Consider the following 27,950-nt stretch of genomic DNA (forward strand, 5'->3'; position numbering starts at 1 on the left):
CACAGCAGGAAGCCAACCCCAGGCTCCCGTATTTCTGATCTTCTGTGTACCCCATGACTCTGGCACCCTCACAGTTGAGCCTTTTGTCATTTCTCAAATATAAAGGGGAAAAGAACATTCAAGTGCCCCCTGTCTCTTGCAGACACTCCCTCCCAGAAGATGCAGGGAAGTATTTTGACAAGGAGACCAGGGTTCTGGAGGCCCCGATGACTATCCGGGTGGCTGACCAGGTCTGTGTGGGGCTCATCTGGATGCCGGGCACCCTGGGGGAGCAGAGCTGTTCTGGCCTGGCTCTTGGAGCCCATCTTCACCGGCCTCCGGTCTTGCCCTAGCAGCCCCTGCACAGGGGAGACAGAGGGAGGGGCTTGTGGATCCAAGAGGCCCCAGTGCTGTCCTGGGTGGGCGGGGCTGTCCCCGGGACACCCAGACCCTCGTGTTCCTACAGTCCAGACCCAGGTGTCCAGGGTGTGCACATCCTCGGTACACATGTCATCATGTGAGTTCACAATGCACCGACAAGCAGATGCACAGATGCACATGTGTGTGCACACATACCCTCCGGCCCCCTGCCCCCCTGTGCTGCCCATGCCATGCTGAGGCCAACAGGAAGCAGATGTGTCCGTGAAAGGTGCAGAGTCAGCCGCCAGCTCACAGCAGGACCGGGGTTCTTCTCAGTTTTGGAGACATTTCCCTAACTGACCACAATGACCTAATGGCCCTGCCCTCTGCACTTCAGATCAAACCCGTGGGGTTTACTGTCCATGCTGTAGTCACCACCTCGGACCTGGAGCTCAGCCCCGCAGGGCTGGACTTTGGCTACTGTACCATCTACGAGGCCATCAGGACCCAAATCAGCCTCTGCAATCATTCCCTCCTGCCCCAGGAGTTTGGGTTCGTTGGACTCCCCAAGGTACCTCGCTCATGTGGTCAGAGTGGGAGGTACTGGGCAGTGAGGGATGAGGGGCTGCTACCCTGAGTCCTGGTGCCTGGCCAGGCCTCACCCACCTGCAGACTCCACGCTCACTCCCAGGGACCTCAGCCAGGGTATCTGGCTGTCCCCACCTCAACCTGCCCCTCTCGAGCTCTCTCCACCTGCTGCATGCACAGCACCCAGAGTTCTCTCCCCTCCCTCCCTCCTGAGACTCTGGCCTGCCTGGCCCTGCAGGGCAGCCAAGAGAGGCCCAGGCCTGGCTTCCCTCAGTCCTCCGGGCTGCCCCACCAGAGACCCATTGTCTACCCCCATGTATGCAGACACACTCACATACTCACCTGTGCTCACATGCATGCACACACATTCATATACTCACATACACCTGTGCTTACATGCATGTACACACATAGCCCTGTGCTCACATGCACACACACAAACTCACATACACCTGTGTTCACATACATGTACACACTCATACACACACTCATACACCTGTGCTCACATGCATGTACACACTCATACACACACTCATACACCTGTGCTCACATTCATGTATGCACTCATACACACTCATACATGTGTTCTCATATGCACACACACTCATATACTCACACCTGTGTTCACACACATGTACACACTCAATACACAGCCTCATACACCTGTGCTCACATGCATGCACACACATTCATATACTCACATACACCAGTGCTTACATGCATGTACACACATAGCCCTGTGCTCACATGCACACACACAAACTCACATATACCTGTGCTCACATGCATGCACGCACTCATACACACACTCATACACCTGTGCTCACATGCATGTACACACATAGCCTTGTGCTCACATGTACACACACATACTCACATACACCTGTGCTCACATGCATGCACACATATATACACTCACATACACCTATGCTCACATTCATGTATGCACTCATACACACTCATACATGTGTTCTCATATGCACACACTCATATACTCACAACTGTGTTCACACGCATGTACACACTCAGTACACAGCCTCATACACCTGTGCTCACATGCATGCACACACACTCATACACACATAGACACACATACCTGTGCTCACATGCATGCAGACACACATAAACACACCACCCTCTCACTTGCACACATGATCACATACACAGAGACAGACTCACACCCACGTAATGCATTTACACACATGTCACCAGACACACATTTGTTTGTGCTCTGCCACACTCCCATCCACGTTGCTCCCCGTGGCACTCCCTGGAAGGTCACCTCATTTTCGCTTTGCCATCCATGGTCTTCCTTTTGCCAGTTTGTGGACATCCAGCCCAACGATGGGTTCGGGACAATCCTGCCACTGGAAACGCTACAGCTCGATGTGATCTTTCAGCCCACCAAGGCCAAGGAGTACAACTTTGAGCTCATCTGCAAGTCAGAGATTAATCGGTGAGCCTGACAGGAGTGCAGGGCCTGGGCAGCCAGCTGGGAGTGGCAGCCCCTGGCTAGCCAGGCTGACTACAGGGCTGGGCGGCAGTAGCAACCTCAGAGAGCTCTGACCTAGGTCTGCACACCTGGGTCCAGGCCCACCTTGCAGGTGTGTGAGATGTGCACATGTGTGCATGCACCTGTGAGCATGCATGAGTGTGCAGAGCATCCCCTGGGCACAAGCCCCACCTGCCCTTATGCACTGTGTGATGGGCTGGTCCCCGGCCTCCGTGTCCACCCTGAGAACTGGGGCTGAGAAGGCAGGGAGCAGGGGGAAATGGACTGGACGACAGGGTCTGGCACGAGGGCCAGCTCTTGCTGATTCTCAATCATCAGCCTCCAGGGAGGAACATGCTGGGACACCCTCCTGGTGTCAGGCCAACCCCTCGTGGAGCCAGCCCACCTGTCCCCTCCTTCCCTTCCTCTCCTGTCTGCTCTTTGGTCCTGGCTGGGGGCCTGGCAGCCCTGGGGCATGGGGTGGAGGGAGGGTTAGCACCCTCCGGCCAGGTGAGTGGCTGAGGGGAAGCTGGAAGGGGTCTACAGGTGGTGATTTTAAGGAGCCAGTGCAGAGCGAGAACCCCTGGAGGAAACCCAGGTACAGGCTCTGCCCAGCTGCAGCCCCCCCACCCGCCTTTCCCCTCAGCTCTAGTGACCCACCCTGGGCTGGGCCCCTCTTGGGCTTGTTCACAACTCTCAGCCTCTGGAAAATAGCCCCATGAGAAAGGATGGTTGAAAAATAATCTCAGTGCCCAGAATGGGCTCCAGCCTATGGCAGAAGCTCCTTAGATGTCTGTCGATTGAATGAGTATTTAATTTTCTTCAAGAACTATCTACAAATAAATTGAAATTTCCAAAAGCTTATCCAAGAGCCACCTTGGAAAGGCTAGCAATGGTAAAACTGTGAGGCCTCAGGGAATAAAGCAGTGATCGGGAGTCCAGAGAGACCCAGTGGCACACACACCCCCACCCCACTGCCCCCCACAGAGCATGGCTGCCCATGGGCTCCCAGACCTGAGAGCTGGACCCGTGCCCAGCACTGCCGCCTGAGCACCGGCCACAAGCATGACCCCGTCCTGACTCCTTACCTCCACTCGCACAGCTAAGTCATCAGTAAGGCCTGTTGGCTCTACCTTGAAGACTGAGCTGAATCGCCCCACCCCTACCTGGATGCCAGGGCTCTAAAGCCCGCGTTCTGCCTCCCCTCCCCTAGGCCCTCCGCCACAGCCCCCAGCCGCTGGAAACGTGTCCGTGCGGCCCACCTGCGAAGGACACTGAGTTTGGCACAGGTCCCCAGCAGGTTTCTGTGTAAGCCCGAGTTCTCATCGCCCATTGCTTAGTGTCTAGGAGGGGAGTTGCCAGGTCACAACGTCAGTTTCTTTTCAATTTTATGTTCTCCCCCATAACGTCCGGGTGTCTGGCTGCTGCACCCCTTCCAGCTGTGGGTAATGTCAGGTTTCCTTGTCTGCTGGATGGAGAGGCATCCTCAAAGGTGTGTGACAGTGTCTCACTAACTCGTGTTTCCAACGACTGACAGCTTGGAGCTTATTTGCCATCCGTGTATCTTTTTAGTGAGAAGTATTTTTAGGTCTTTTGTCTATTTTTTAAAATCAGGGTTTTTATGGAGTTTTGAGTGTTATTTATATACTCTGATAGAAGTTTCTTGTCAGATTTGCAAAAAATTTCCCTGGTGGCTTGTCTCAATCTCTTCACACTGTCTTCTCGTAAAGCAAAAATTTTTAACTTTGAGTGATTGGGAAAGAAATACATCAAGACTGTATATTTTCACCCTGCTTATTAAACTTATATGCAGAGTTCAGTTCAGTTTGTCTGTTGCCCCTTCTCCTCCTGCCTTCAATCTTTCCCAGCATCAGGGTCTTTTCCAGTGAGTCAGTTCTTCGCATCAGGTGCCCAAAGTATTGGAGCTTCAGCTTCAGCATCAGTCCATCCAATGAATATTCAGGACTGATTTCCTTTAGGATTGACTGGTTTGATCTCATACATCATGCAAAATGCTGGACTGGATGAAGCACAAGCTGGAATCAAGATTGCCTCAATATACAGATGACACTACCCTTATGGCAGAAAGCGAAGAGGAACTAAAGAGCCTCTTGATGAAGGTGACAGAGGAGAGTGAAAAAGCTGGCTTAAAACTCAACATTCAAAACACAAAAATCATAACATCTGGTCCCATCACTTCATGGCAAATAGATGCAGAAACAATGGAAACAGTGAGCGACTTTATTTTCTTGGGCTCCAAAATCATTGCAGATGGTGACTGCAGCCACATAATTAAAAGACGCTTCCTTCTTGGAAAAGAAGCTATGACAAACCTAGACAACATATTAAAAAAATAGAGACATTACTTTGCCAACAAAAGTCCATATAGTCAAAGCTATGGCTTTTCCAGCAGCCATATGAGGAGCTGGATGTAAAGAAGGCTGAATGCCAAAGAATTGATGCTTTTGAGCTGTGGTGTTGGAGAAGACTCTTGAGAGTCCTTTGGACTGCAAGGAGATAAAACCAGTCAATCCCAAAGAAAATCAGTCCTGAATATTCATTGGAAGGACTGATGCTGAAGCTAAAGCTCCAATACTTAGGCCACCTGAAGTGAAGCGCCAACTCACTGGAAAAGACCTTGATGCTGGGAAAGACTGAGGGAAAGAGGAGAAGGGAGGGAAAGAGGAGAAGGGGCTGACAGAGGATGAGAGGGTTGGATGGCATCACTGACTCAATGGAAATGAGTTTGAGCAAACTCCGGGAAATGATAAAGGACAGGGAAGCCTGGCGTGCTGCAGTCCATGGGGTTGTAAAGAGTTGGACATGACTGACTGAATAACAAGTCCCCTTTATCAACCTTTTGTTTTTGGATCTTGAGTTTGGTATCATATCTAAGAATGTTTTTCCCTAACCTAAAGTCACAAAGGTTTCTTATAAAACTTTTACAAATTTACATCTTACTTGTGCATTTATGTTTTACTTTGATGAATCATTGCATCAGGTGTGAGATACAGCATGAAGCTAAAGGGCTTCCAGTCACTCCAGCGGCATCACTGAGACAGTAGCAGAGGGCAGAGCCCACCCCCCAAACTGGGGAAACTCTGCACAGCCTTTACACCTGAAAGTCTATTTACCTGAAAAAACCTTTTATTTCCTGAGTACCTTAAATACTAACACATTAGCGTATCCACTCTCTTCTGGAATAAAATTTGTCTGTACCAGTCTGATGGCAACCCAGTATTTAAGGGACCTACTTCTTCATAGAGAAATCAAGGGAATTCCAGAAAAACATCTACTTCTGCTTCATTGACTAAAGCCTTTGACTGTGTGGATCGCAACAAACTGTGGAAAATTCTTAAAGAGAGAGGAGACCAGACCACGTTACTTGCCTCCTAAGAAACCTGTATGCAGGTCAAGAAGTAAAGAACCAGACATGGAATAATGGACTGGTTCAAAATTAGGAAAGAAGTACATCAAGGCTGTATATTGTCACCCTGCTCATGCAGAGTACATCATTCAAAATGGCAGGCTGGATGAAGCTCAAGCTAGAATCAACATTGCCAGGAGAAATATCAGTAATCTCAGATATGCAAATGACACCACCCTAATGTCAGAAAACAAACAGAAACTAAAGAGCCTCTTGATGAAAGTGAAAGAGGAACGTGAAAAAGCTGGCTTGAAATTCAACAGTCAAAAAACTAAGATCATGGCATTCAGTCCCATCACTTCATGGCAAATCAGTTCAGTTCAGTTCAGTCACTCAGTCGTGTCCGACTCTTTGCGACCCCATGAACTGCAGCTCACCAGGCCTCCCTGTCCATCACCAACTCCCGGAGTTCACTCAACTCACGTCCATCGAGTCAATGATGCCATCCAGTCATCTCATCCTCTGTCGTCCCCTTCTCCTCCTGCCCTCAATCCCTCCCAGCATCAAGGTCTTTTCCAATGAGTCAACTCTTCATGAGGTGGCCAAAGTACTGGAGTTTCAGCTTTAGCATCATTCCTTCCAAAGAACACCCAGGGCTGATGTCCTTCAGAATGGACTGGTTGGATCTTCTTGCAGTCCAAGGGACTCTCAAGAGTCTTCTCCAACACCACAGTTCAAAGGCATCAATTCTTCAGCACTCACTTTCTTCACAGTCCAACTCTCACATCCATACATGACCACTGGAAAAACCATAGCCTTGACGAGACGGACCTTTGTTGGCAAAGTAATGTCTTTGCTTTTGAATATGCTATCTGGGTTCGTCATAACTTTCCTTCCAAGGAGTAAGCGTCTTTTAATTTCATGGCTGCAGTCACCATCTGCAGTGATTTTGGAGCCCAAAAAAACAAAGTCTGACACTGTTTCCACTGTTTCTCCATCTATTTCCCATGAAGTGATGGGACCAGATGCCATGATCTTCGTTTTCTGAATGTTGAGCTTTAAGCCAACTTTTTCACTCTCCTCTTTCACTTTCATCAAGAGGCTTTTGAGTTCCTCTTCACTTTCTGCCATATGAGTGGTGTCATCTACATATCTGAGGTTATCGATATTTCTCCTGGCAATCTTGATTCCAGCTTGTGCTTCTTCCAGCCCAGCGTTTCTCATGATGTACTCTGCATATAAGTTAAATAAGCAGGGTGACAATATACAGCCTTGATGTACTCCTTTTCCTATTTGGAACCAGTCTGTTGTTCCATGTCCAGTTCTAACTGTTGCTTCCTGACCTGCATATAGGTTTCTCAAGAGGCAGGTCAGGTGGCCTGGTATTCCCATCTCTTTCAGAATTTTCCACAGTTTATTGTGATCCACACAGTCAAAGGCTTTGGCATAGTGAATAAAGCAGAAATAGATGCTTTTCTGGAACTCTCTTGCTTTTTTGATGATCCAGCGGATGTTGGCAATTTGGTCACTGGTTCCTCTGCCTTTTCTAAAACCAGCTTGAAGTTCACAGTTCATGTATTGCTGAAGCCTGGCTTGTTGGATTTTGAGCATTACTTTACTAGCATGTGAGATGAGTGCAATTGTGAGGTAGTTTGAGCATTCTTTGGCATTGCCTTTCTTTGGGATTGGAATGAAAACTGACCTTTTCCAGTCCTGTGGCCACTGCTGAGTTTTCCAAATTTGCTGGCATATTGAGTGCAGCACTTTCACAGCATCATCTTTCAGGATTTGAAAGAGCTCAACTGGAATTCCATCACCTCCACTAGCTTTGTTTGTAGTGATGCTTTCTAAGGCCCACTTGACTTCACATTCCAGGATGTCTGGCTCTAGGTGAGTGATCACACCATCATGATTATCTTGGTCATGAAGATCTTTTTTGTACAGTTCTTCTGTGTATTCTTGCCACCTCTTCTTACTATCTTCTGCTTCTGTTACATCCATACTATTTCTGTCCTTTATCAAGCCCATCTTTGCATGAAATGTTCCCTTGGTATCTCTAATTTTCTTGAAGAGCTCTCTAGTCTTTCCCATTCTGTTGTTTTCCTCTATTTATTTGCATTGATCACTGAGGAAGGCTTTCTTATCTCTTCTTGCTATTCTTTGGAACTCTGCATTCAGATGCTTATATCTTTCCTTTTCTCCTTTGCTTTTTGCTTCTCTTCTTTTCACAGCTATTTGTAAGGCCTCCCCAGACAGCCATTTTGCTTTTTTGCATTTCTTTTCCATGGGGGTGGTCTTGATCCCTGTCTCCTGTACAATGTCACGAACCTCCATCCATACTTCATCAGGCACTCTGTCTATCAGATCTAGTCCCTTAAATCTATTTCTCACTTCCACTGTATAATCATAAGGGATTTGATTTAGGTCATACCTGAATGGTCTAGTGGTTTTCCCTACTTTCTTCAATTTAAGTCTGAATTTGGCAATAAGGAGTTCATGATCTGAGCCACAGTCAGCTCCCAGTCTTGTTTTTGCTGACTGTATAGAGCTTCTCCATCTTTGGCTGCAAAGAATATAATCAATCTGATTTTGGTGATGACCATCTCATGATGTCCATGTGTAGAGTCTTCTCTTGTGTTGTTGGAAGAGGGTGTTTGCTATGACCAGTGCATTCTCTTGGCAAAACTCTGCTGCTGCTGCTGCTGCTGCTAAGTTGCTTCAGTCATGTCCAACTCTGTGCGAACCCAGAGACGGCAACCCACCAGGCTCCCCCGTCCCTGGGATTCTCCTGGCAAGAACACTGGAGTGGGTTGCCGTTTCCTTCTCCAATGTATGAAAGTGAAAAGTGAAAGTGAAGTCGCTCAGTGTGTCCGACTCTTCGCGACCCCATGGACTGCAGCCCACCAGGCTCCTTCATCCGTGGGATTTTCCAGGCAAGAGTACTGGAGTGGGATGGGGAAAAAAATGGAAACAGTGACAGATTTCATTTTTCTTGGGCTCCAAAATCATTGTGGATGCTGATTGCAGCCATGAAATTAAAAGATGTTTGCTCCTTGGGAGAAAAGCTATGACAAACCTAGACAGCCTAGTAAAAAGCAGAGATATCACTTTGTCAACAAAGGTCCCTGTCATCAAAGCACTGTTTTTTCCACTGGTCAGGTATGGATATGAGAGTTGGAATGTAAAGAAGACTGAGCACTGAAGAATTGATGCTTTCGAACTATGGTGCTGGATAAGACTTTAGAGAGTCTTTTGGATATTAAGGAGGTCAAACCAGTCAACCCTAAAGGAAATCAATCCTGAATGTTCATTGGAAGGACTGATGCTGAAGCTGAAGCTCCAATCCTTTGGCCACCTGATGCGAAGAACGGACTCATTGGAAAAGACCCTGATGCTGGGAAAGATTGAGGGCAAGAGGAGAAGGGATAACAGACGATGAGATGGTTGGATGGCATCGTCGACTCAGTGGATGTGAGTTTGAGCAAACTCTGGGAGATGGTGAAGGACAGGGCAGCCTGGTCTGCTGCAGTCCTTGGGGTTGTAAAGAGTCAGACACGACTGTGTGACTGAACAACAGCTTCTTATCTAAAATCCAGTAATTTTATAAGAACACACTTTGTGTTGGTTGTTATCAACTGATTTTCTCAGGTACATGGTGCTTTTCAAATCTTTTTTTTTTTAATTTCAGGAACACTTCCTAGAATTTTAGTCTTAAAACTTAAAACATTTGCTTTATTCTTGTCCTTTGGTTTTCCTCCTGGGAGCCTCCTGAAGTAAATATAATGACTTGTCTTGGCTTTGTTCACTTTTGCCACTTTTTCTTGGATCCTTTCCATCATTTTAAAAATACAGTTTCTTTATTATTTGGGCTTGTTGTGGAATCCGGAGTCTCAAACACACCTCAGAGGACACTCAGGACAGGGGAGTATGGTTTATTACACCAGCGGGTCCAAGGGGAATCAGTTCCCAACAAGTACCCTGATGTTTCTGAGAGGCCCAGTTTTATTACCCCCACCACCACCACCACATGACTGGTTACGTGTTAGCAACCTCTTTGTTGTATATGACTGAGTTTTACAACAAGTATGTGCTAGGAGAACAAACAATTAAGGTTAAAGTGGGGAGAGACAATGAGTATACATCAAGGGGGAATGTCTACATGGTTAACCTAACAGGGGCAGCCTGACCTCAACTACAAACTCTGTTTGCCATCTGTAGGGAGGGAAGTCTCCAGGAGACCTGGTTTTCATTAGCAACAGTTTTCCTCACTCTTGGGCAGGCTTCAGGCCCAGTTTACGTCCTGTCTTTAAGATGGAGTCTCTCCTGCTTTCCTCACTCTGGCCCAAATATCCTTCGTTGTGGTATGTGGGATCTTCAATCTTCATTATGGCACGCACGATCTTTACTTGCGGCATGTGGGATCCAGCCCCCTTACCAGGGGTGGAACCCGGGCCGCCTGCTCTGGGAGCCTGAAGTCTTATCCACTGGATCACCAAGGAAGTCCCTCATCATTTTTTTAAATATTTCCACACTTATCTCTTCTTTCTCTTAAAGAATTATCTTCCGTGTTTCTTTATTCATGGCTCCCTTCTGAGTTTCTGTTTCTATATTTCTTTTATTTATAATCCTTTCCTGAGTCGTTTGTGGGTTTTTTTATTTTGGCCATACCACACAGTCTGTGGGATCTTAGCCCCTCAACCAGGGATCCAACTCTTCCTGCATTGGAAGCACAGAGTCCTAACCACCAGACTGCTGGGGAAGTCCCCTTTCCTAAATTTTAATCCCTCACTTCTGACTTCTTGAGATTCTGATCTGTTTTTTCATATGTTGTATTATTTTCTCAAGTCTGTTAAGCTCACTTTGAATGATCACATTGCAATTTTCAATTCTCTGTGGGCACATCTCTCTGGCGTGTTTTACTGTCTATATGAATTGTATTTATTCTGTTCCCTTTTTCTCTTTTAACAGCTTTATTTATGGTTTGATCTGGGTCCTTTCCCACTGCTCATTTTTGCAAATGGTAGCTTCTCAGCTGTGAGAGCCCAGTTCACACTTCCCTCCTTCATGGCTCTGGGGTGCCCTCTTCAGTATGTCGGGGTCAGCGACTTCCTTAGAGCCACCTCCTCTAAGCCCTCCCTTCTGTTTTCAGAAGATTCCAGAGCCAGCTTGCTGTACCCTCCACCCACAATAGTGGCTCTTACATTTTTATCATGTTTGCCTCCAGTTTCCCTTTGTTACAGAAATAGACGGTCTGCTTGCAGCAAGCGACGTGCGGACCTCCTCCCTCCCCAGAGCCTCCCACTGCCAGAATCCGCAGGGTCCTTCCGATTTCTGGGTGTCTGACTTTCACTTCCTAATGGCATATTTATTGTTTGTATGTATTCCTGGGGCTTCCCTGGTGGCTCAGACAGTAAAGAATCTGCCTGCATGCAGGAGACCTAAATTTATGTAAATGCAGGGTGACCAGCCAGGTCAGGCTGTCCAGGAAAGAGGGGTTCCCAGGATGTGGGACTTCAGCACTAACACCAGGGGAGCCGCAGGTGGCCAGGGTCGGGAGGGGGGGGTGTGACACCCCACATCGGTCACATGGGTGGTGTCAGACTCCACATAGCAATCTACATCTTGCTTCTGCTTTTCCCCCCAACTCGCTGGGAGTACCTGAACACGTGAACACATCTAAGGATTTGACTATGGACATGTTAAGTTGGAGGGCTGGTGAACCACCAAAAGTAGTGCTTAGCAGGAAGTTTCTAGCTCCAAATGCATATAAAGAAGAGGAGAGAGTGTGCAAAATCAATTATTTAACCTTCTGTTTCAAGAACTGGGAAGAGAGCACAGCAAATTAAACCCAAAGAAAGTAGAAGGAAAGAATGTAATAAAGATAACAGTGTAAATCAGCGAGTGAAATGAATCAAATATCCAAAAGAGAAAACAATAAAACTAAGAGTTTGTTCTAGAAATTAGTAAACTCATTACTCTTAGCAAGACCAATCAAGATTTTTTTTAAAGAGAGGGGGAAAAAAACACAAATTGCCAATCTCAGGTATGAAAGGGGACACGTCACAGAGCCTACAAATATCAGAAAGGTTAAAAAAAATGTTATGAACAACATTACACCAGTTAATGTGACAGTTTGGATATAATGGACAATTTTCTAAAAAACAAAAACTTACCAAAACTGACAGGGAGAAAAAGAGAAAATCTGAATAGTCCAACAACTATGAGGGAAATCAAATGCAAAGTTTAAACCCTCTTATAGAAACTTCCAGTTACAATAACTAGTAGGGATGTCCCTTCATGATCACAACCTTGTCATGGCAACGGGGCTTGCGTAACCCAGTGAAGCTCTGAGCCACATCGTGCAGGGCCACCCACGACACGTCAAAGCGAAGAGTTCTGACAAAATGCGGTCCACCAGCGGTGGGAATGGCAACACTCCAGTATTCTTGCCCTGAAAACCCCATGAACTGTATGCAAAGGCAAAACGATATGACGCCAGAAGATGAGCCCCCACATTCAAAGGTGTTCAATATGCTACTGGGGAAGAGCAGAGAAACAGCTCCAGAAAGAATGAAGCAGCTGAGCCAAAGTGGAAATGACACTCTGCTGTGGATGTATCTAGTGGTGAAAGTAAAGTCGGATGCTGTAAAGAACGATATTGCATAGGAACCGGGAATGTTTGGTCCACGAATCAAGGTAAATTGGATGTGGTCAAGCAGGAGATGGCAAGAATGAACATCAACATCTTAGGAATCAGTGAAATAAAATGGATAGGAATGGACACATTTAATTCTAAGACCACTATATCTACTACAGTGGGCAAGAATCCCTTAGAAGAAATGGAGTAGCCCTCACAGTCAACAAGAGTCTGAAATACAGTACTTGGGTGCAACCTCCAAAATGACAGAATGATCTCGGTTCGTTTCCAAAGCAAACCATTCAACATCACAGTAATCCAAGTCTATGCCTCAAACACTGATGCCAAAGAAGCTGAAGTTGACCAGTTCTGTGAAGCCCTACCAGACCTTCTAAAACTAACACACACCAAAAAGATGTCCTTTTCATCACAGGAGATTGGAAAAGTAGGAAATCAAGAGATACCTGGAGCAACAGGCAAGTTTGGCCTTAGAGTACAAAATGAAGCAGGAAAAAGGCTAACAGAACTTTGTCAAGCAAACACACTGGTAATAGGAAGCACTCTTTTCCAAAAACACAAGTGATGTCTCTACACATGGATATCACCAGATGGTCAATACCAAAATAAGATTGATTATATTCTTTTCAGCTGAAGATAGAGAAGCTCTATACAATCAGCAAGAACAAGGCCTGGAGTTGACTGTGGCTCAATTAGTTCAATTCAGTTCAGTCGTGTCTGTCTCTTTACGACCCTATGGACTGCAGGGCTCCAGGCTTCCCTGTCTATCACCAACTCCCGGAGCTTGCTCAAACTCTTGTCCATTGAGTCGGTGATGCCATCCAACCATCTCATCCTCTGTTGTCCCCTTCTCCTCCTGCCTTCAGTCTTTCCCGGCATCAGGATCTTTTCCAAAATGAGTCAGTTCTTTGCATCAGGTGGCCAAAGTATTGGAGCTTCAGCTTGAGCATCAGTCCTTCCAAAGAATATTCAGGACTAATTTCCTTTAGGACAGACTGGTTTGATCTCCTTGCAGTCCAAGGGACTCTCAAGACTCTTCATTACAGTTGAAAAGCATCAATTCTTCAGTGCTCAGCTTTCTTTATGGTCCAACTCTCACATCCATACATGACTACTGGAAAAAAACATAGCTTTGACTAGCGCAGATCATCAGCTCCTTATTGCAAAATTCAGACTTAAAAATTTAAGAAAGTAGGGAAAACCACTAGTCCATTCAGGTATGACCTAAATCAAATCCCTTATGTTTATAGAGTGGAAGTGACAAATAGATTCAAGGACTAGATCTGGTAGACACCATGCCTGAAGAACTATGGACAGAGGTTTGTAACACTGCACAGGAGGCAGTGACCAAAACCATCCAAAAGAAAAAGACATGCAAGAAGGCTAAGTGGTTGTCTGAGGAGGCTTTACAAATAGCTGAGAAAATAAGAGAAGCGAAAGGCAAAGTAGAAAGTGAAAGATATACCCAACTGAATGCAGAGTTCCAAAGCATAGCAAGGAGAGATAAGAAGGCCTTCTTAAATGAACAATGCAAAGAAATAGAGGAAAACAATAGAATGGGAAAGACTAGAGATCCCTTCAAGAAAATTGGAGATATCAAGGGCACATTTCTTGCAAGGATGGGCACAACAAAGGACAGAAACAATAAGGACCTAACAGAAGCAGAAGATATTAAGAAGGGGTGGCAAGAATACACAGAAGAATCATACAAAAAAGGCCCTAATGACCTGGTTAACCATGATGATGTGGTCACCTAGAGCTGGACATCATGAAGTGTGAAGTCAAGTTGGCCTTAGGAAGCATTACTATAAACAAAGCTGGTGGAGGTGATGGAATTCCAGCTGAGCTATTTCAAATCCTAAATGATGATGCTGTTAAAGTGCTGCATTCAATATATCAGCAAATTTGGAAAATTCAGCAGTGGCCACCAGACTGGAAAAGGTCAGTTTTCATTCCAACCCCAAAGAAGAGCAATGCTGAAGAATGTTCAAACAACCAGATTGTTGCACTAATTTCTTATGCTCATAAGGTTATGCTCAAAATCCATCAAGCTAGGCTTCAGCAGTATGTAAACCAAGAACTTCTGGATGTGCAAGCTGAGTTTAGAAAAGGCAAAGGAACCAGAAATCAAATTGCCAGCATTCATTGGATCATAGAGAAAGCAAGGGAATTCCAGGAAAACATAAACTGGAAAATTCTTAAAGACATGGGAATACCAGACCACCTTACCTGTCTCCTGAGAAACCTGTATGTGGCTCAAGAAGAAACAGAACCAGATGCAAAACAACTGAATGGTTCAAAATTGGGAAAATTGAGTACGTCAAGGCTGTATATTGTCACTCTGCTTATTTAACCTGTATGCAGAGTACGTCATGCAAAATGCTGGGCTGGACAACTTGGAAGCTGGAATCAAGATTGCCAGGAGAAATATCAACAATCTCAGATGTCCAGATGATACCACTGTAACAACAGAAAGTGAAGAGGAACTAAAGAGCCTCTTGAAGAAAGTGAAAGAGAGTGAAAAATCTGTCTTGTAACTCAACATTCAAAAAACTAAGATCATGGCATCTGGTCCCATCACTCATGGCAAATAGAAGGGGAAAAAGTGGAAGCAGTGATACATTCTCTTGAATTCCCAAATCACTGAAGACAGTGACTGCAGCCATGAAATTAAAAGTTGCTTGGTTGCTCCTTGGAAGAAAAACTATGACCAACCTAGACAGCGTAGTAAAAAGCAGAGACATCATTTTGCCAATTAAGTTCCATATAGTCAAAGCTCTGACAGTTCCAGTAGTCATGTGCAGATGTGAGAGCTGGACCATAAAGAATGCTGAGCATCAAAGAACTGATGCTTTTCAACTGTCGTGCTGGAGAAGCCTCTTGAAAGTTCCTTGGACAGCAAAGAGATCAAACCAATCAATCCGAAAGGAAATCTACCCTGAATGTTAATTGGAAGGACTGATACTGAAGCTGAAGCTCCAATTCTTTGGCCACCCGACTCACTGGAAAAGACCCTGATGCTGGGAAAGATTGAAGGCAAAAGGAGAAGCGTGCAGGAGAGGATGGTTACATAGCATTACCAACTCAATGGACATGAATTTGAGCAAACTCCAGGAGATAGTGGAGGACAGAGGAGCTTGGCCTGCTGCAGTCCATGGGGTCGCAAAGTGTCAGACATGACTTAGCAACTGAACAACAACAAACAACTAAGGATGTAATGTTCAACATGCTAAATATAATTAGCCCTGCTTGTATGTTATACAGGAAAGGGAAGAGAGTAAATCCTAAGTATTCTCATCACAAAGGAAAAAATACTTATTTCTTTAATATTGTATCTATGTGAGATGATGGATTTTCACTAAACTTACTGTGAATATCATTTCACAGTATATATGTCAAATCATTTTGCTGCACACCTCAAGCTAATGCAGAGCTGTGTGTCAATTACATCTCAATAAATCCTGGGCTCTAAAGCACAGGCTCAAATAGTTATGGCACATGGACCTAGTTGCTCCACAGTATGTGGGATCTTCCTGGACCAGGGATCAAACCCATATTTCCTGCGTGGACAGGTGGATTCTTTGCCACTGAACACCTAGGGAAGCTCTGTCATTTTATTTTTAAATGTCATGCATATGTTTGTGCTCAGTCGTGTCCAGCTCCTTGCAACTCCATGGACTGTAGCCCTCCAGGCTCCTCTGTCCATGGGATTCTCCAGGCAAGAATCCTGGAGTAGATGGCCATTTCCTTCTCCAGGGGACCTTCCCAACCCAGGAATCAAACCCATGTCTCTTGTGTCTCCTGCATTGCCAGGCAGATTCTTTACCACTGAGTTACCTGGGAAGCCCTTTTAAATATCACTGAATATTTAAGGAAATAAATCAGACACTTCCATTGCAACTGTTTAAACTTGTGATGAAAATTTTAATTATCCAGTTAAAATGTGCACAGGGGCCTCTTCAGTGGACAGCATCTAGAGGCATTCAGGATGGTGCAGCATCTGACATACTGTTGTAGGCTGCCCTACAATACAACCTCTAACAAAACCAGGCTGTCCTGAACCCCTGGTAATAGAATTGTTTACACTTAGACCAAGAAGGTTGGGAAGGCAACAAAATCCACATGTGGTGTGTGCCCAGGCCAACTTAGAGGCGTTCATGCTATGAGACCTAAAGTTCTCATGAGGTTGTCTGAAACGAAGAAATACGTCAGCTGAGCCTATGGTGGTTCCATGTGTACTAAATGTGTCCGTGACAGGATCAATCACGCTTTCCTTATCGAGGAGCAGAAGATCGTTGTGAGAGTATTGAAAGCATAAGCAGAGAGTCAGAAAGCTAAATAAAAAAATGAAGCATTTTTGAGTAATAAAAAATGTGCACAGGGGTAAATGGTATTTTGGAAATTGACTAAAACTCATGAATGGGGTTGGAAACAAAGCCTGTGACACCTGCTGTCCTGGTCCTGGGCGTCCTGTGTTGGAGGCCCCCTTGCTCAGCCCCTGGCTGAGCCCCTCATGCTGTCACTTCCAGGTGCTTCAAGCTGGCATGCCGGGCCGTGGGTGTCTACCCGCCCCTGGAGCTGTCCCACAACCAGATCAAGTTTGCAGCCACCTTCTTGTACGACACATCCGTGGCCACTCTGTACGTCATCAACTCCCACCTGAGCATGAACTCACTGACCCACTCAGTGCCCCGCATTGGCTCAGAGGACGCTTTTCCCGTGGGGCCCACGTCTTTTGAGTTCCTGCTGCCCCCAGATTCGCCCATCACCATCTCACCCCTGGTGGGCACCGTGTGGCCAGGAAAGGTAGGTGTGAGCCCCACAGGTGGGCTGTTGGGGGGGGGCAGGCCACCCCGGGGTGCCTGGTTCTGCCCACCCTGGACCACAGTGGTTCAACCAGACAACAGATGGTAGAGATCAACCTGGATCCTCATCAGAGCTGAGTGGGCCCTCCTGCCCTCTACCCAGCCCAGCCTGGCCCCAGAAGCGGGGCACCCAAAGGCATCTGACCCCACAGGCCCCTGGCTGGGGGCTCCATCATTTCAGACCAAGTGAGGGTGTAGAGCCCTGGATGTCACAGCAGATGGTCACAGAGGCTGCGCAGCACCTGGTCACCAGGAGCACAAGGTTTCCCACCTCTGCTCCTCCTGATGAAACAGAAAGAGCCAGGCCTCAAGGCAGGGACTCCCCGGGGCCCTCACAGCATCTCTGAGCTTACTTCCATGCCTTCATATGTGGGGGTGACAGCCACTGTGAGGGAACTGAGTGAGGATGGGCAGGGACATGCAGGCCCTGCAGTCACAGAAACGCATCGTAGTAAAGTGAGCAAATTAGGCTTAAGAAATGGTTCTTTTCTCCAAGGGAGTTACTGCAGCTGTTAAGAGCTTCCCCCTCACTCCCTTGCTGTGCTGAGCATGGGGGAGGCTACGGTGAGGGAGCCCTTGTGGGGCCCAGTGTCATCCTGGGGGTGGGCTGCCATTCCCCTCGTGGGGACAGATGGGTGGTGCAGGGACCACCCCCAGGTCTCAGAGCCTGAACATGAACCTTCCCTTCTCACTCATGCCCTGTGGGCTGCTACCCACCGTGGGCAGTGTGCCAGGTCCATCACAGGGACCCTCCCCCGACATGGTGAGAGGGGCCTGGTGATCATGCCTGCAGCCACCCAGCTTCCAGGGACAGAGATCAGGCAGGACCTCCCAGGAGGGCTCTTCTAAGCTAAGACCCCAACATGTCCGAGAGCATGAACCTTTCCCCCTACAGAGGTGCCTGGTCCGAGTGGCCTTCCGGCCAGTGCTGCCCAGCGAGCTGATCCACCAGGAGGCCTTCCAGGCCCTGAGCAGAAAAGCTGAGGTCAAATTGGTGCGTGGTGGGGAGGGGGCCAGGGGGGCTTGGAGCTGCCCGCTTTGTACGAGGCCCTTGCACAAAGGCTTGGGAACAAACACCCCCCACCCCACCTTGAGATTGGGGGCGCCCAGGGTTGGGGGGCAGGAGCCCTAGGAACACTTTACGGAGCATTAGGTGTGTTTTAAGAGGTTAGCACTTTTTCTTGGCAAAGGCCCTCCCTCCTCCCTTGAGAGCATCACCAGGCAGGGAAGAGCCCCAGATCCTGGTCCATCAGGGTGGCCTGGGAGGGTAGGCCAGGTCCTCTGTACTGCTCAGCAGAGGCTTGTGCTTACAGTGAAGGGGAACAGACAAAACATCAAAGGGCCTGTGAACCTGAGGGAGTTCAGGCCTGAAGAAGCAGCTGCCCCAGGCTCCTTCCCAGAAGGGGCATCCGATACAGCTGGGTAGTCATGACCCAGAGCCCCGTGCACCTGCTGCTGCCCTGGAGATGCGGGGGCCCCCAGCCGTTACTCCTCGGTGTCCAAGCACCCCTGCTATCACAGCACACCCAGAAGGAAGGGGCAGATGCCTTCAGCCTGCCAGAGGGCAGTGAGGCATGGGGGCAGGGAACAAGGGCAGGAACCCCCGTTTTGGCCAGCCCTCTGCCTCACCTTGTGCCTCCCCTTCCTGATGGGGAAGACAGACACTGGGGGTGGTGCATGAGCCCTCAGGGGTCTCCGCACCTGTCATCGGTCTCCCTTAAGGAGGTACTTGGGGTCTGGGTCCCGGGTTCCTGCCCTGGACAGTCTGCCAGCTCAGCAGGGTCCCAAGGGCAACACCACAGCCAGCCTCCCCCTGGCAGTCCCAAAAGGAGACGGTCACCCAGAGGAAGGACCAGCGGAGACCATCTTTCTCCATGCTGCGGCTGCAGAACCAAGACCGGCTGCTCCGGGCCTCAGCCTCCCAGCCCCCGGAGCTGCAGAAGGAGGACCTTGCATCCAGGTGGGCCCGAGAGAAGGCTGCCCCCACCTCCTGCCCCACGAGATGTCCCCCTATGCTCCAGGGCCTTATGACTGCAAGTCCAGAGCGCGGCTGGCTTTAGGCACAGCTGGAACCAGGAGCTGCCTTGAGGCCCCTCAGGTTCTGCTGTCCTGGGTATCTGCTCACCTCAGTTCCCCTGGGCCCAGGGTCCCTGTGAAAACTTTCAGTCCAGGGGCTGGGGGACGCTGAGCCCCTGACCCCCATGTTCCCAGCTCAGCAGCCCAGCCTCCCCAGTTGCCACATGAGCTCTGGGCAGCTCTGACAGGCTGGAGCCACTTGTCAGCCCTGGACCCTTGCTGTGGCCCCAGGAACTCGGTTGTCTGGTGGTGCTTGATGGGTACCCTGGGAGAGGAGAGGCCCCCACAGGGACCAGGGAAGGGATGCAAAAGCCAGACAAAGTCTGGCTGCAAAAGTCAGACAAAACCGTGACAACCACAGCCTGGGCCACAGCATGGCCCCCAGGCTGCCACCCCCACTGCCCCGTACCCTCCGGCCCAGGGCCCTGGGAAGCAGGTGTGGCCTTACAGATCCCTCCATGGAGGGCAGGGCACAGCCTCCTGGGTGCTGGGGGCAGTGTGGGACAGGGCATGAGTGCACCTTGCCGGTTCTGTTCCAGCTCTCAAGAGTACCAGTCGGCACAGGCCTCCCTGACCAGGTCTTTCCAGGGGAAGTTTGACAAGTTTGTGGTTCCCTGTGTTGTTGCTAGCGGCGACACCAAAGACAGGAAGGGGACAGAACCGCTGAGCTTCAGGTGCGGTGCTCTGGGCAGTGGGGTGGGGTGGTCACTCTCCCTGCCAACAGCCACCCAGATCCCGGTGGGGCCGGCTCAGGGTCTGGATGGGAGGGCAGGGCACATGGTTCCTGCCCTACCCTCAGCAAATCCCCGCCATTTCCAGTCCCCACAACACGCTGTACCTGGAGCTGTGGTGTCCAGCAGTGGCGCCGTCTATCGTGGTGACATCCGACAAAGGCAAGACCATCATTAACTTCGGCGACATTGCTGCAGGTGTGTCCCGATCAGAGCCCAGCCCCCATGCACACCCCCACCCATCGGAGCCCAGCCCCCACGCACACCCCTTTTCACCTGGGCTCCCACACCCACCCCCAGGCCTGGGGCTGTGACCTGACCCCCCATTTCAGGACACCGGGGCATAAAGAAGGTCTCCATCCAGAACATCTCCCCTGAGGATCTCGACGTATCCTGCCCACGCCGTCCAGGCAGCTTGTAGCAGGGGCAGGGGGTGAGGGGGTGGGGGGGAGAGAGAAGGGGATTGTGAAGGGCTGAGGCCCCATTCTCACCCCCTCCTTGACGCTGGGCCCTCAGCTGGAGTACTCCGTGCTGAACCCCGATGGCCCCTTCGTCCTGCTGAACCCCACCATCAGGTTGCCCTCTGGCGAGACCCAGGTCCTAGATCTGTCCTTCTCCCCACGTGAGAGTGTTGTGGTGAGTCCCAGCCCACCCAAACTCCTTTGCAGCCCTATTCCCTGCTCTGCATGCCATCCAGCACTCTGGGCCTGGGAGCCACTGGTCCTCCTGGGTCCTGGCCTCTCGCTGGAAGAAGGAGGAAGTGGCGGCCAGGGAGCTCCCAGCCATCTCAGGTCCCCCATGCCCTGACCCAGCTGCTCCAAGACAGAGCTCGCACACCTGCGTCTGCCAGGGTCTTTTTCACGCTAAGGGACGTGGTCTCTGCAGGCCCGAGAAATACTGGACATCATCACCAAGAAAGGCACGCTCTCCCTGGCCCTCATGGGCACGGGTGTGGCGTCCACGATCACGTGCTCCATTGAAGGTGATGTCCTCAACATGGGCTACGTGATCGCCAGAGAGTCTGTCTCCTTGGGCTTCAAGGTAAAGCATGTGGCGGGGCCTGGTGCCACCCATCGCCTGGGAGAGGTTCCTAGGAGGGGTCCACCCCGCCTCAGTCACAGAGCCAGCAGAGTCGCAGGCCGCTCCGATCCACCCCCTCCCCCACCACCCCCAGCAGCTGTCACTCCACTGGTCCCTCTAGCCAGTGGGGAGGGGGTGCTGAGGATGCCCCTCCCTCTGCCCCTCCGCTGCTGCCCAGGCCTTCTCACTGCTCCCATTTTTCTGCCCCAGGGCCTCTGCATGGGATGGGGGCCATCCCCCACAAGGGGCCATGTGGGTTCCTACCCCCACGCAGGCAGGCAGGCCTGGCTTTTTCTGCTCCCCCGCATCTGAGGTGGCCTTGGGCTGAAGGTGCCAGTGGGACCCCTGCTTCTTTACTTAGCTTAGTCCAGGTTCTGACAGCAGACCCCTGGGCCCGATTCCATGGGATATTTTACAGAGGGATGCGGCATTCTCCCGGGAAAAGGGGGAGGCAGGAGAGAACTGGGGTGGGATGCTGGTTCAGCTGAAGGCTAGCCTGAGCCTGGAGGGGCAGGAGGGGGCTGAGACCTGGCAGCAGTAGCCTGTTCCCCGGCTGGCCAGCCCAGTTGCCCCAGTGACCTGGCCCTGCTCCCCGCAGCTGCAGAACAACTCCCCGCTGCCCATCAAGTTCTCCATGCAGCTGGACAGCCTCTCCTCCAGGAGCAGAGACCAGCACCGCCTGCCACAGTTCCTGGCCTCGCCTGACCAGAGGACGGAAGTCGTGGGTGAGCTGGCCAGCTGTGGGGACCGTGTGGGCCGTGGAAGGCGGGGGCCAGGGGGTGCTAGGCGCTGCAGGGGGATCTGGACCAGCCTGGCCACCTTGCTCCCAGGCACGCAGAACTACAGTGGCCAGAGCGTGTTCAGCGTGGTCCCGGTCGAGGGCGTCATGGAGCCCGGCAAGGCTCAGGACTTCACTGTGACCTTCAGCCCAGACCACGAGAGCCTATACTTCTCTGACCGGCTGCAGGTCGTGCTCTTTGAAAAGGCAGGACTCCGACCCAGCCTGGACCCCTCCTCCCCACCCGCATGTCCACTTGTCCAAGCCCTTTGGCTGCCTGAGCGGCCCCACATTGGAGCTTGGTGCCTGGGGGGGCACCACATCAGGCTGGGGGTCATCAGGTGGAGAGACCAATGTCCGGGGTCCCACAGGCCCACATCACAGCCCCGCCCCCTCCCAGAGCCCCACATGCAGGGTTGCAAACCGCTGTGCTCCTGCCCCCAGAAAGTGTCCCACCACATCCTCCTGAAGGGCGCGGCCCGCGAGCACATGATGTTCGTGGAGGGCGGAGACCCCCTGGACGTGCCCGTGGAGTCCCTGACCGTGATCCCTGCCTTTGACCTGGAGCACAGAGAGGGTGAGCCCTCTGAGGGCAGAGAGCCCCGAGGTGGGCAAGGTGGCAGAAGAGGACACATGACCTTTGGAGTCTGCAGGGAGGGCAGGCATTCCTGGCCCATCCACCACAGGTGGGGGCAGGGCTAGTGGGCCAGCCCTGCTCAGAGGATCCCTGCCTGACCCTGGGCACCCCCGCACTCCCTCCGTGGTACCCCCACCCCCAAGACCCCCACCAGGCCCTCCCTCTCCAGAAGCTGAGGAGCTAAAGCCCATCCTGGTGACCCTGGACTACGCCCAGCTGGACCCAGACACACAGGCCCCACCTGCCACCCGAGAACTGCAGGTGGGCTGCATCCGGACTACCCAGCTGTCCGCAAAGAAGGTGACCACAGCACTGCCCTGGCCTCCCTAGTACCTCTGCAGCCACCACTGCCCGGGCAGCTCAGGCCTCTGTTGGCCTTGTCTCTCTGTAGTTGAGGGGTGGGCAGCCTGCTGGTCAGGGCCTGGGGCAGGGTTGCTTGTTCCCGGGAGCTGTGTCACCTGCCCGCTGACGGCACCAATGCCTGCAGACTGTTGAGTTCAGCATGGACAACATCGCAGCCCTGCAGCACAAGGGCTTCACCATTGAGCCCTCCAGAGGCTCTGTGGAGCGCGGCCAGACCAAGGCCATCAGCATCTCCTGGACACCACCCATCGACTTTGATGTGGGTGCCTGGGAGCCCGCCCCCCCAGGAGAGGGCTGGGGGGCCTCGGTGGGTGAGGTGGGCAGTGCCCTCAAGAGAAAACACGTGCCTGCTGCGCCCCCTGACTGAGGATCCCCCTCTGTTCCCACCTCTCCCCTTCTAGCCGGACCACCCACTCTTGGCATCGGCCCTGCTGCAGCTCAGGGGGGATGTGAAGGAGACCTACAAGGTCCTCTTTGTAGCCCAGGTGGTGACCGGTCCCTGAGGCCACAGGAGTTTCTCCACAGAGCCCCCTGATCTTCCTGCCACCCTCGAAGCCCTCCCCTGGCCTGTCTACCAGGCCGAACCACCCAGGGGCCTGGGACCTGGGCAGTTTCAAAAGGGCAGCCTCCTGCATGGCCCCAAGGGGCACTCCTGCTGTCCTGGCTTCAGCTCCCGTCCCAGCTCCACATCAGAACCAGCCAAGAGGCCAGTCCCAACCACAGCCTGCTCCCAGCCTGAGTCCTAAGGGTCCCCAGCCCCACCAACACCCACTCAGCCTTTCGAGGTCCTGGTGGGGAACAGCTACCCCCACAGACCTGTCAATAAACCCTGTGTGAATCTGTGCCTCCATGCCTGCAGTGTGGGCTGCAGTGAGCAGGTGGGCCCACGGGGAGGAGCCCTCGGGGGCTGCCCCCGCCCACACACACGTCAGCCCAAAAAACAATGAACTCAGCCTGGACAACTAGAGGGGCTTCCTGAGCCCTGGGGAAATGGCTGGAGGGGGTTTGGGGTGGAATTGAGGCCAACCCACAGCTGGAGAGGCCGGCGAGCAGGGGGAGCTGCAGATTCCAAAGTCCAGGCAGCCCCTTAGCCCCCTGCTTTCCCAAGTCCCTGGCCCCAAGCAAGGAGTGAGCCCTCACTGCATCCTCCCTCATGGCCCAGTCAGGGTCCAGGGGGAGGCCCACCTGTCAGTTTGGTTTCCCACTATTCTGAAGTGAGCCCAGGCTCAGCCTTCTGGGTCCTGACCAGCTCTTCAAGGGAGAAGCCCCCTCTCCCAGTGCATGAGACCTTGCTGGGAGCTCAGAACGGTACCTGCACCAGTGCCTGCCTTCTAGAGAGTGGCAGGGTAGACACTGTCCCCACAGAGCTCACCCAGCCAGGCCCCCTGTGTACAGCACAGCATGCCCAGCCTGTGCCAGCCTGTGCCAGCCCTAGGAGACCAAATGTAGCCCTCCCTGGCAGCAGTGGAGGGCCAGCTACATCCAGGGCTTCTCCTGGGCACAGGCCTCAGGACACCAGCCTGGAGTCCTCACATTACTTCTTCAGTGCCCTTGGCATCTGGAAGTCTGCCCTCTCCCTAACCCTGAGCCCACAACAGTGGCCGCAGAGCAGGCTTTTATGGGACTTCTGTCCAGTGGGCAGACCCTCACCAGGCTGCTGCTCACCAGATGGGAGAAAAACCCAGGTCCTGCAGTCAGGTCAGGCCCCAAAGGAGTCCTCCCTGCAGGGCACTGCCCCACCTCCTCCTTGGGTAGGCCCCTCTCTTCTAAATGCTGGCCTGGCTCTTGGGGTTTAGAACCAGCGGGCATTGGCGCTTACTGGCCCAGATCCTGCCTGCACTCCTGCATCCTGGCTGCACTTCTGCCCATCCTTCTCCTTCCCACTCCTGAGCCAGGAGCCTGGCTGGAGCAGGGTGAGCTGGGGGCCACCGTAGAGCCCGGAGGCGTGGGACAGCTTCAGGACAGAGCCTGGGCAGAGATCATGCAACGGGCCTGGCAAGTGCAGGCAGGATAGAGTCAAGCTGAGGAGGTGAAAATGAAAGTCACTCAGTAGTGTCCGACTCTTTGCAACCCCATGGACTATTCAGTCCACGGAATTCTCCAGGCCACAATACTGGAGTGGGTAGCCTTTCCCTTCTCCAGGGGATCTTCCCAACCCAGGGATCGAAGCCAGGTCTCCCACATTGCGGGCAGATTCTTTACCAGCTGAGCCACAAAGGAAGCCCAAGAATACTGGAGTGGGTCGCCTATCCCTTCGCCAAAGGCTCTTCCCTACCCAGGGATCAAACCAGGGTCTCCTGCATTGGAGGCGAATCCTTTACTAACTGAGCTATCAGGGAAGCCCAAGCAGAGGAGGCCCTGCCCTCAAAGAGCTGCAGTCAGTTCCCCTCCAGGGGGTAGACGTTTGAGGAACGTGTCCTGATTGCAATGAAGACAGGCAGGGCAGCTTCCTCTCCCTCCCTCCCCAGACAAGGCCCCTTGCCATGCGGACCAATTCCCTTAGCCTGACCGCCCAACGGATAAGCAGAGGGCAGAGGGCAGCGAGCGTGCACAATTAATGTCGCTGAACTATGCTCTTGGAACGCCTCAGCGTCTTGACTGCTGCAACCCTTATCTTGAGCACCCGGGTGTGTGAGAGGCGTGGCCGCCACCCTCCGAGGCCACACCCAAGCACAACTGTCCATGGGACGCCTCCGTCCACCCTGAGCCCGACTGCAAGACGCCGAAGGGCAAGACTGCCCGCCACCCCGTGACCCTATGCTAAAGAAACATCTATGGGACGGACCATGGGGCGGGAATTGCGTGGGCAGGGCCCTGAAGTGGCCAAGGGCCTGCCCGTCGGGGGCGGGGACTCTAGAGGGCGCCGCTGATCTTGGGGGGAGGGTGGGGGCGGGGACCTGGGCGTGGCTACAAGGCCAATCCTCCAATGGACGTAGTCTCGGGTGGGAGGGGCTTACGCTGGGAGCGGCCCAGGGGCGTGGCCCTCATATAGCCGCCTGGCCTCAGGGCTCGCTACCTCTGTCGCCGCCGAGCATGTTCTCCCGGGCGCCGGCTGACCGCGGGCTCCTGCTGTTGCCGCCACTCTTACCGCTGCCGCAGGTGGGTCGCGGGGTGCTCGGCTCCGGCACCGCAGGGCGGGTCTGCGCTCGGCGCGCCCTGGCCCGGGCTCACCCGTGTCCCCGCAGGTGGCGCTGGGTTTCGTGGAAGGCAGCTGCGATCCCTCGGACCAGTAAGTCGGGGACGGGGGAGCTGGGAGGCGGCGAGAAGGGTTGGGCGGAGGGAGGGAGCGGGGTTAGGGGGACCCGGGGTCCTCCCTCGGAGAGGCTTGGGCGGGACGGTGGGCCTGGCCTTTCCCCACCGGCTCCAGGTGCCGCCGTCCCACAGGTGCCCGCCCCAGGCCCGCTGGAGCAGCCTGTGGCACGTGGGGTAAGTGGAGGGCGCCGCGCGCAGCTGGGTGCGACGATCCTCCCCTGGGCCAGTCCCACCAGACCCCCACCCACTTGCCTCCACGGCTGAGGAGTCACCAGCCCTGTCCTGGGCCCCTGGCAGGAAGGTTCTGAGGCCCCCAGCAGCCAGGCAGACGGATCCCAGGTTCCTCCCCCAGTACCCAAGCAACATCGGGCATGGGTCCTGCCTGAGTTCCTCATGGCTGGGGACACCCCTGGGCCCTTGACTGACTGCCCTTGGTAGCCCATTTCCCATTCCCTCACTCTTCGTCCCTGTGGGAGGCCCCTTGAACATGGTCATTGGTCTGAGCACGGGACTCTGTAGCTGGCCTAGGGCAGTGTGTCCTGGAAAGGAACCCAAGGCCACTTGCGGCCAGAGCAGGCCCAGCAGCAGGAGGCCAGGGCAGGCCAGATCCTCAGGCCCAACTCTGGCCAGGAATGAGGTGTCTGGCCTGGAGAGGCAGTCCTGGTTCTCTTTTATCCTGTGCATTGCCTTGTCTTGAGCAGCTGGGCTGTGACTGCCCCCGGGGAACAGGTGCCCAGAGACCAGGGGGCAGTCCAGCGGTAGGGGTCTTGCTCCTCCCTGCCCAGGCTTATCCTGCTCACTGCCCTCCTGCTGCTGCTCTGTGGAGTCTCAGCCAGCTGTGTCCGATTCTGCCACCTCCGGAAGCGGGCACACTCACAGCCACACCTGCCGCCAGCCCCTGAGCCTTGCGACCTGACAGCCATTCCCGTGGATAGTGACAGCCCAGCGCACAGCACTGTGACCTGTGAGTGCTGGCACACCTCTCCTGGTGGCCCACCCGCCTGCAGGGGTGGCAGGGGACCGGTGAGGGCCAGGCCCACCCCCACAAACCCATCCTGGATCCCTGCAGCCTACAGCTCCGTGCAGTGCTGGCTGGGCATGCAGCTACCCCTGCCCTTCGGGGAGCTGGACCTCGACTCCACGACCCTTCCGGCCTACAGCCTGTACGCCCCTGAGCCGCCGCCTTCCTATGAGGAGGCCATCAAGATGACGAAGACCAGACAGGAAGAGCCACCCCTCTCCCTGTAACCCAGCCTCCCCTGGGGCCTCGTGCCTTGAGACCCCTCCAGGGCTCCAGGAGCCAGGCCCCAATGCCCAGGACCCCTAGCTGTGGCCCTGGTGCCCCGTAGTGGGGGCAGGAAAGCTCTCCCAAGCCTCCCAGTGCCACAGGCCACTCTGCTCACAGGGGACTGTGCAAGGGCACCCAGCCTGTCCGCACCGTCCTTTCCCCAGGAAGGCCAGCCATCCATCACATTGCTGCAGCCCTGCACTCGTTGCTGTGTAACTCTGGACAGCCAAGCTGACTGGCCCTGTGTTGGACACACACACACACACACACACACACACATGCTGCTACATCCAGCCCTGGCCCCTAGCCCAGCCCCAGCAGGCCCTCAGCCCAGAGGAGGCCCCAAAGGCCTAAGCCTCAGGGCTCAGGGCTTGCTGTAATGTCCGCAGCTTCTCAGAGAGAAAATAAAGTTTGTATCTAGGTGATCTCTGCACGGAGG

The 27,950-nt window shown here is 52.6% G+C and overlaps 2 protein-coding genes and 1 pseudogene across 14 annotated transcripts in view; all 3 read left to right on the forward strand.

The window, feature by feature from the left end:
- Positions 1-23,815, forward strand: part of CFAP74 (cilia and flagella associated protein 74) — an 89,747-nt gene extending 65,932 nt beyond the window's left edge. For 4 of the 13 annotated variants that reach the window (XM_070768360.1, XM_070768364.1, XM_070768362.1 and 1 more), the window contains 16 exons: positions 143-230; positions 737-910; positions 2,250-2,383; positions 16,971-17,247; positions 18,202-18,300; positions 19,127-19,266; positions 19,922-20,056; positions 20,202-20,311; positions 20,446-20,501; positions 20,630-20,749; positions 20,999-21,154; positions 21,792-21,918; positions 22,024-22,548; positions 22,763-22,908; positions 23,096-23,230; positions 23,373-23,815. In XM_070768360.1, the coding sequence (XP_070624461.1) occupies positions 143-230; positions 737-910; positions 2,250-2,383; positions 16,971-17,247; positions 18,202-18,300; positions 19,127-19,266; positions 19,922-20,056; positions 20,202-20,311; positions 20,446-20,501; positions 20,630-20,749; positions 20,999-21,154; positions 21,792-21,918; positions 22,024-22,548; positions 22,763-22,908; positions 23,096-23,230; positions 23,373-23,474 (2,524 nt within the window). In that variant the 3' untranslated portion in view covers positions 23,475-23,815. Of the gene's footprint in view, positions 1-142; positions 231-736; positions 911-2,249; positions 2,384-16,970; positions 17,248-18,201; positions 18,301-19,126; positions 19,267-19,921; positions 20,057-20,201; positions 20,312-20,445; positions 20,502-20,629; positions 20,750-20,998; positions 21,155-21,791; positions 21,919-22,023; positions 22,658-22,751; positions 22,909-23,095; positions 23,231-23,372 lie in introns of those variants that run through there. The other 9 variants (XM_019976914.2, XM_019976911.2, XM_019976913.2 and 6 more) reach the window with 9 other exon arrangements.
- LOC109570742 (large ribosomal subunit protein eL34-like) lies at positions 9,264-16,783 on the forward strand (annotated as a pseudogene).
- Positions 23,816-25,892: 2,077 nt separating the features above from the next.
- On the forward strand, positions 25,893-27,936 carry TMEM52 (transmembrane protein 52). The gene is made up of 5 exons (XM_070768365.1): positions 25,893-26,070; positions 26,157-26,200; positions 26,356-26,397; positions 27,009-27,187; positions 27,293-27,936. The coding sequence occupies exons 1-5, from the start codon at positions 26,005-26,007 to the stop codon at positions 27,469-27,471; spliced, it is 510 nt and encodes a 169-aa protein (XP_070624466.1). The 5' UTR covers positions 25,893-26,004; the 3' UTR covers positions 27,472-27,936.
- The last annotated feature ends 14 nt before the right edge of the window (positions 27,937-27,950 follow it).

Source organism: Bos indicus, chromosome 16, assembly GCF_029378745.1.
Source record: "Bos indicus isolate NIAB-ARS_2022 breed Sahiwal x Tharparkar chromosome 16, NIAB-ARS_B.indTharparkar_mat_pri_1.0, whole genome shotgun sequence".
NCBI classification, from domain to species: Eukaryota; Metazoa; Chordata; class Mammalia; order Artiodactyla; family Bovidae; genus Bos; species Bos indicus.

What these genes read in the sequence shown, in the direction of transcription:
- TMEM52 (XM_070768365.1), top strand. Translation starts at nt 26,005, where the DNA reads ATGTTCTCCCGGGCGCCGGCTGACCGCGGGCTCCTGCTGTTGCCGCCA. An exon ending in CACTCTTACCGCTGCCGCAG is followed by an intron (nt 26,071 to 26,156) that starts GTGGGTCGCGGG and finishes GTGTCCCCGCAG; the next exon opens with GTGGCGCTGGGTTTCGTGGA. An exon ending in AGCTGCGATCCCTCGGACCA is followed by an intron (nt 26,201 to 26,355) that starts GTAAGTCGGGGA and finishes GCCGTCCCACAG; the next exon opens with GTGCCCGCCCCAGGCCCGCT.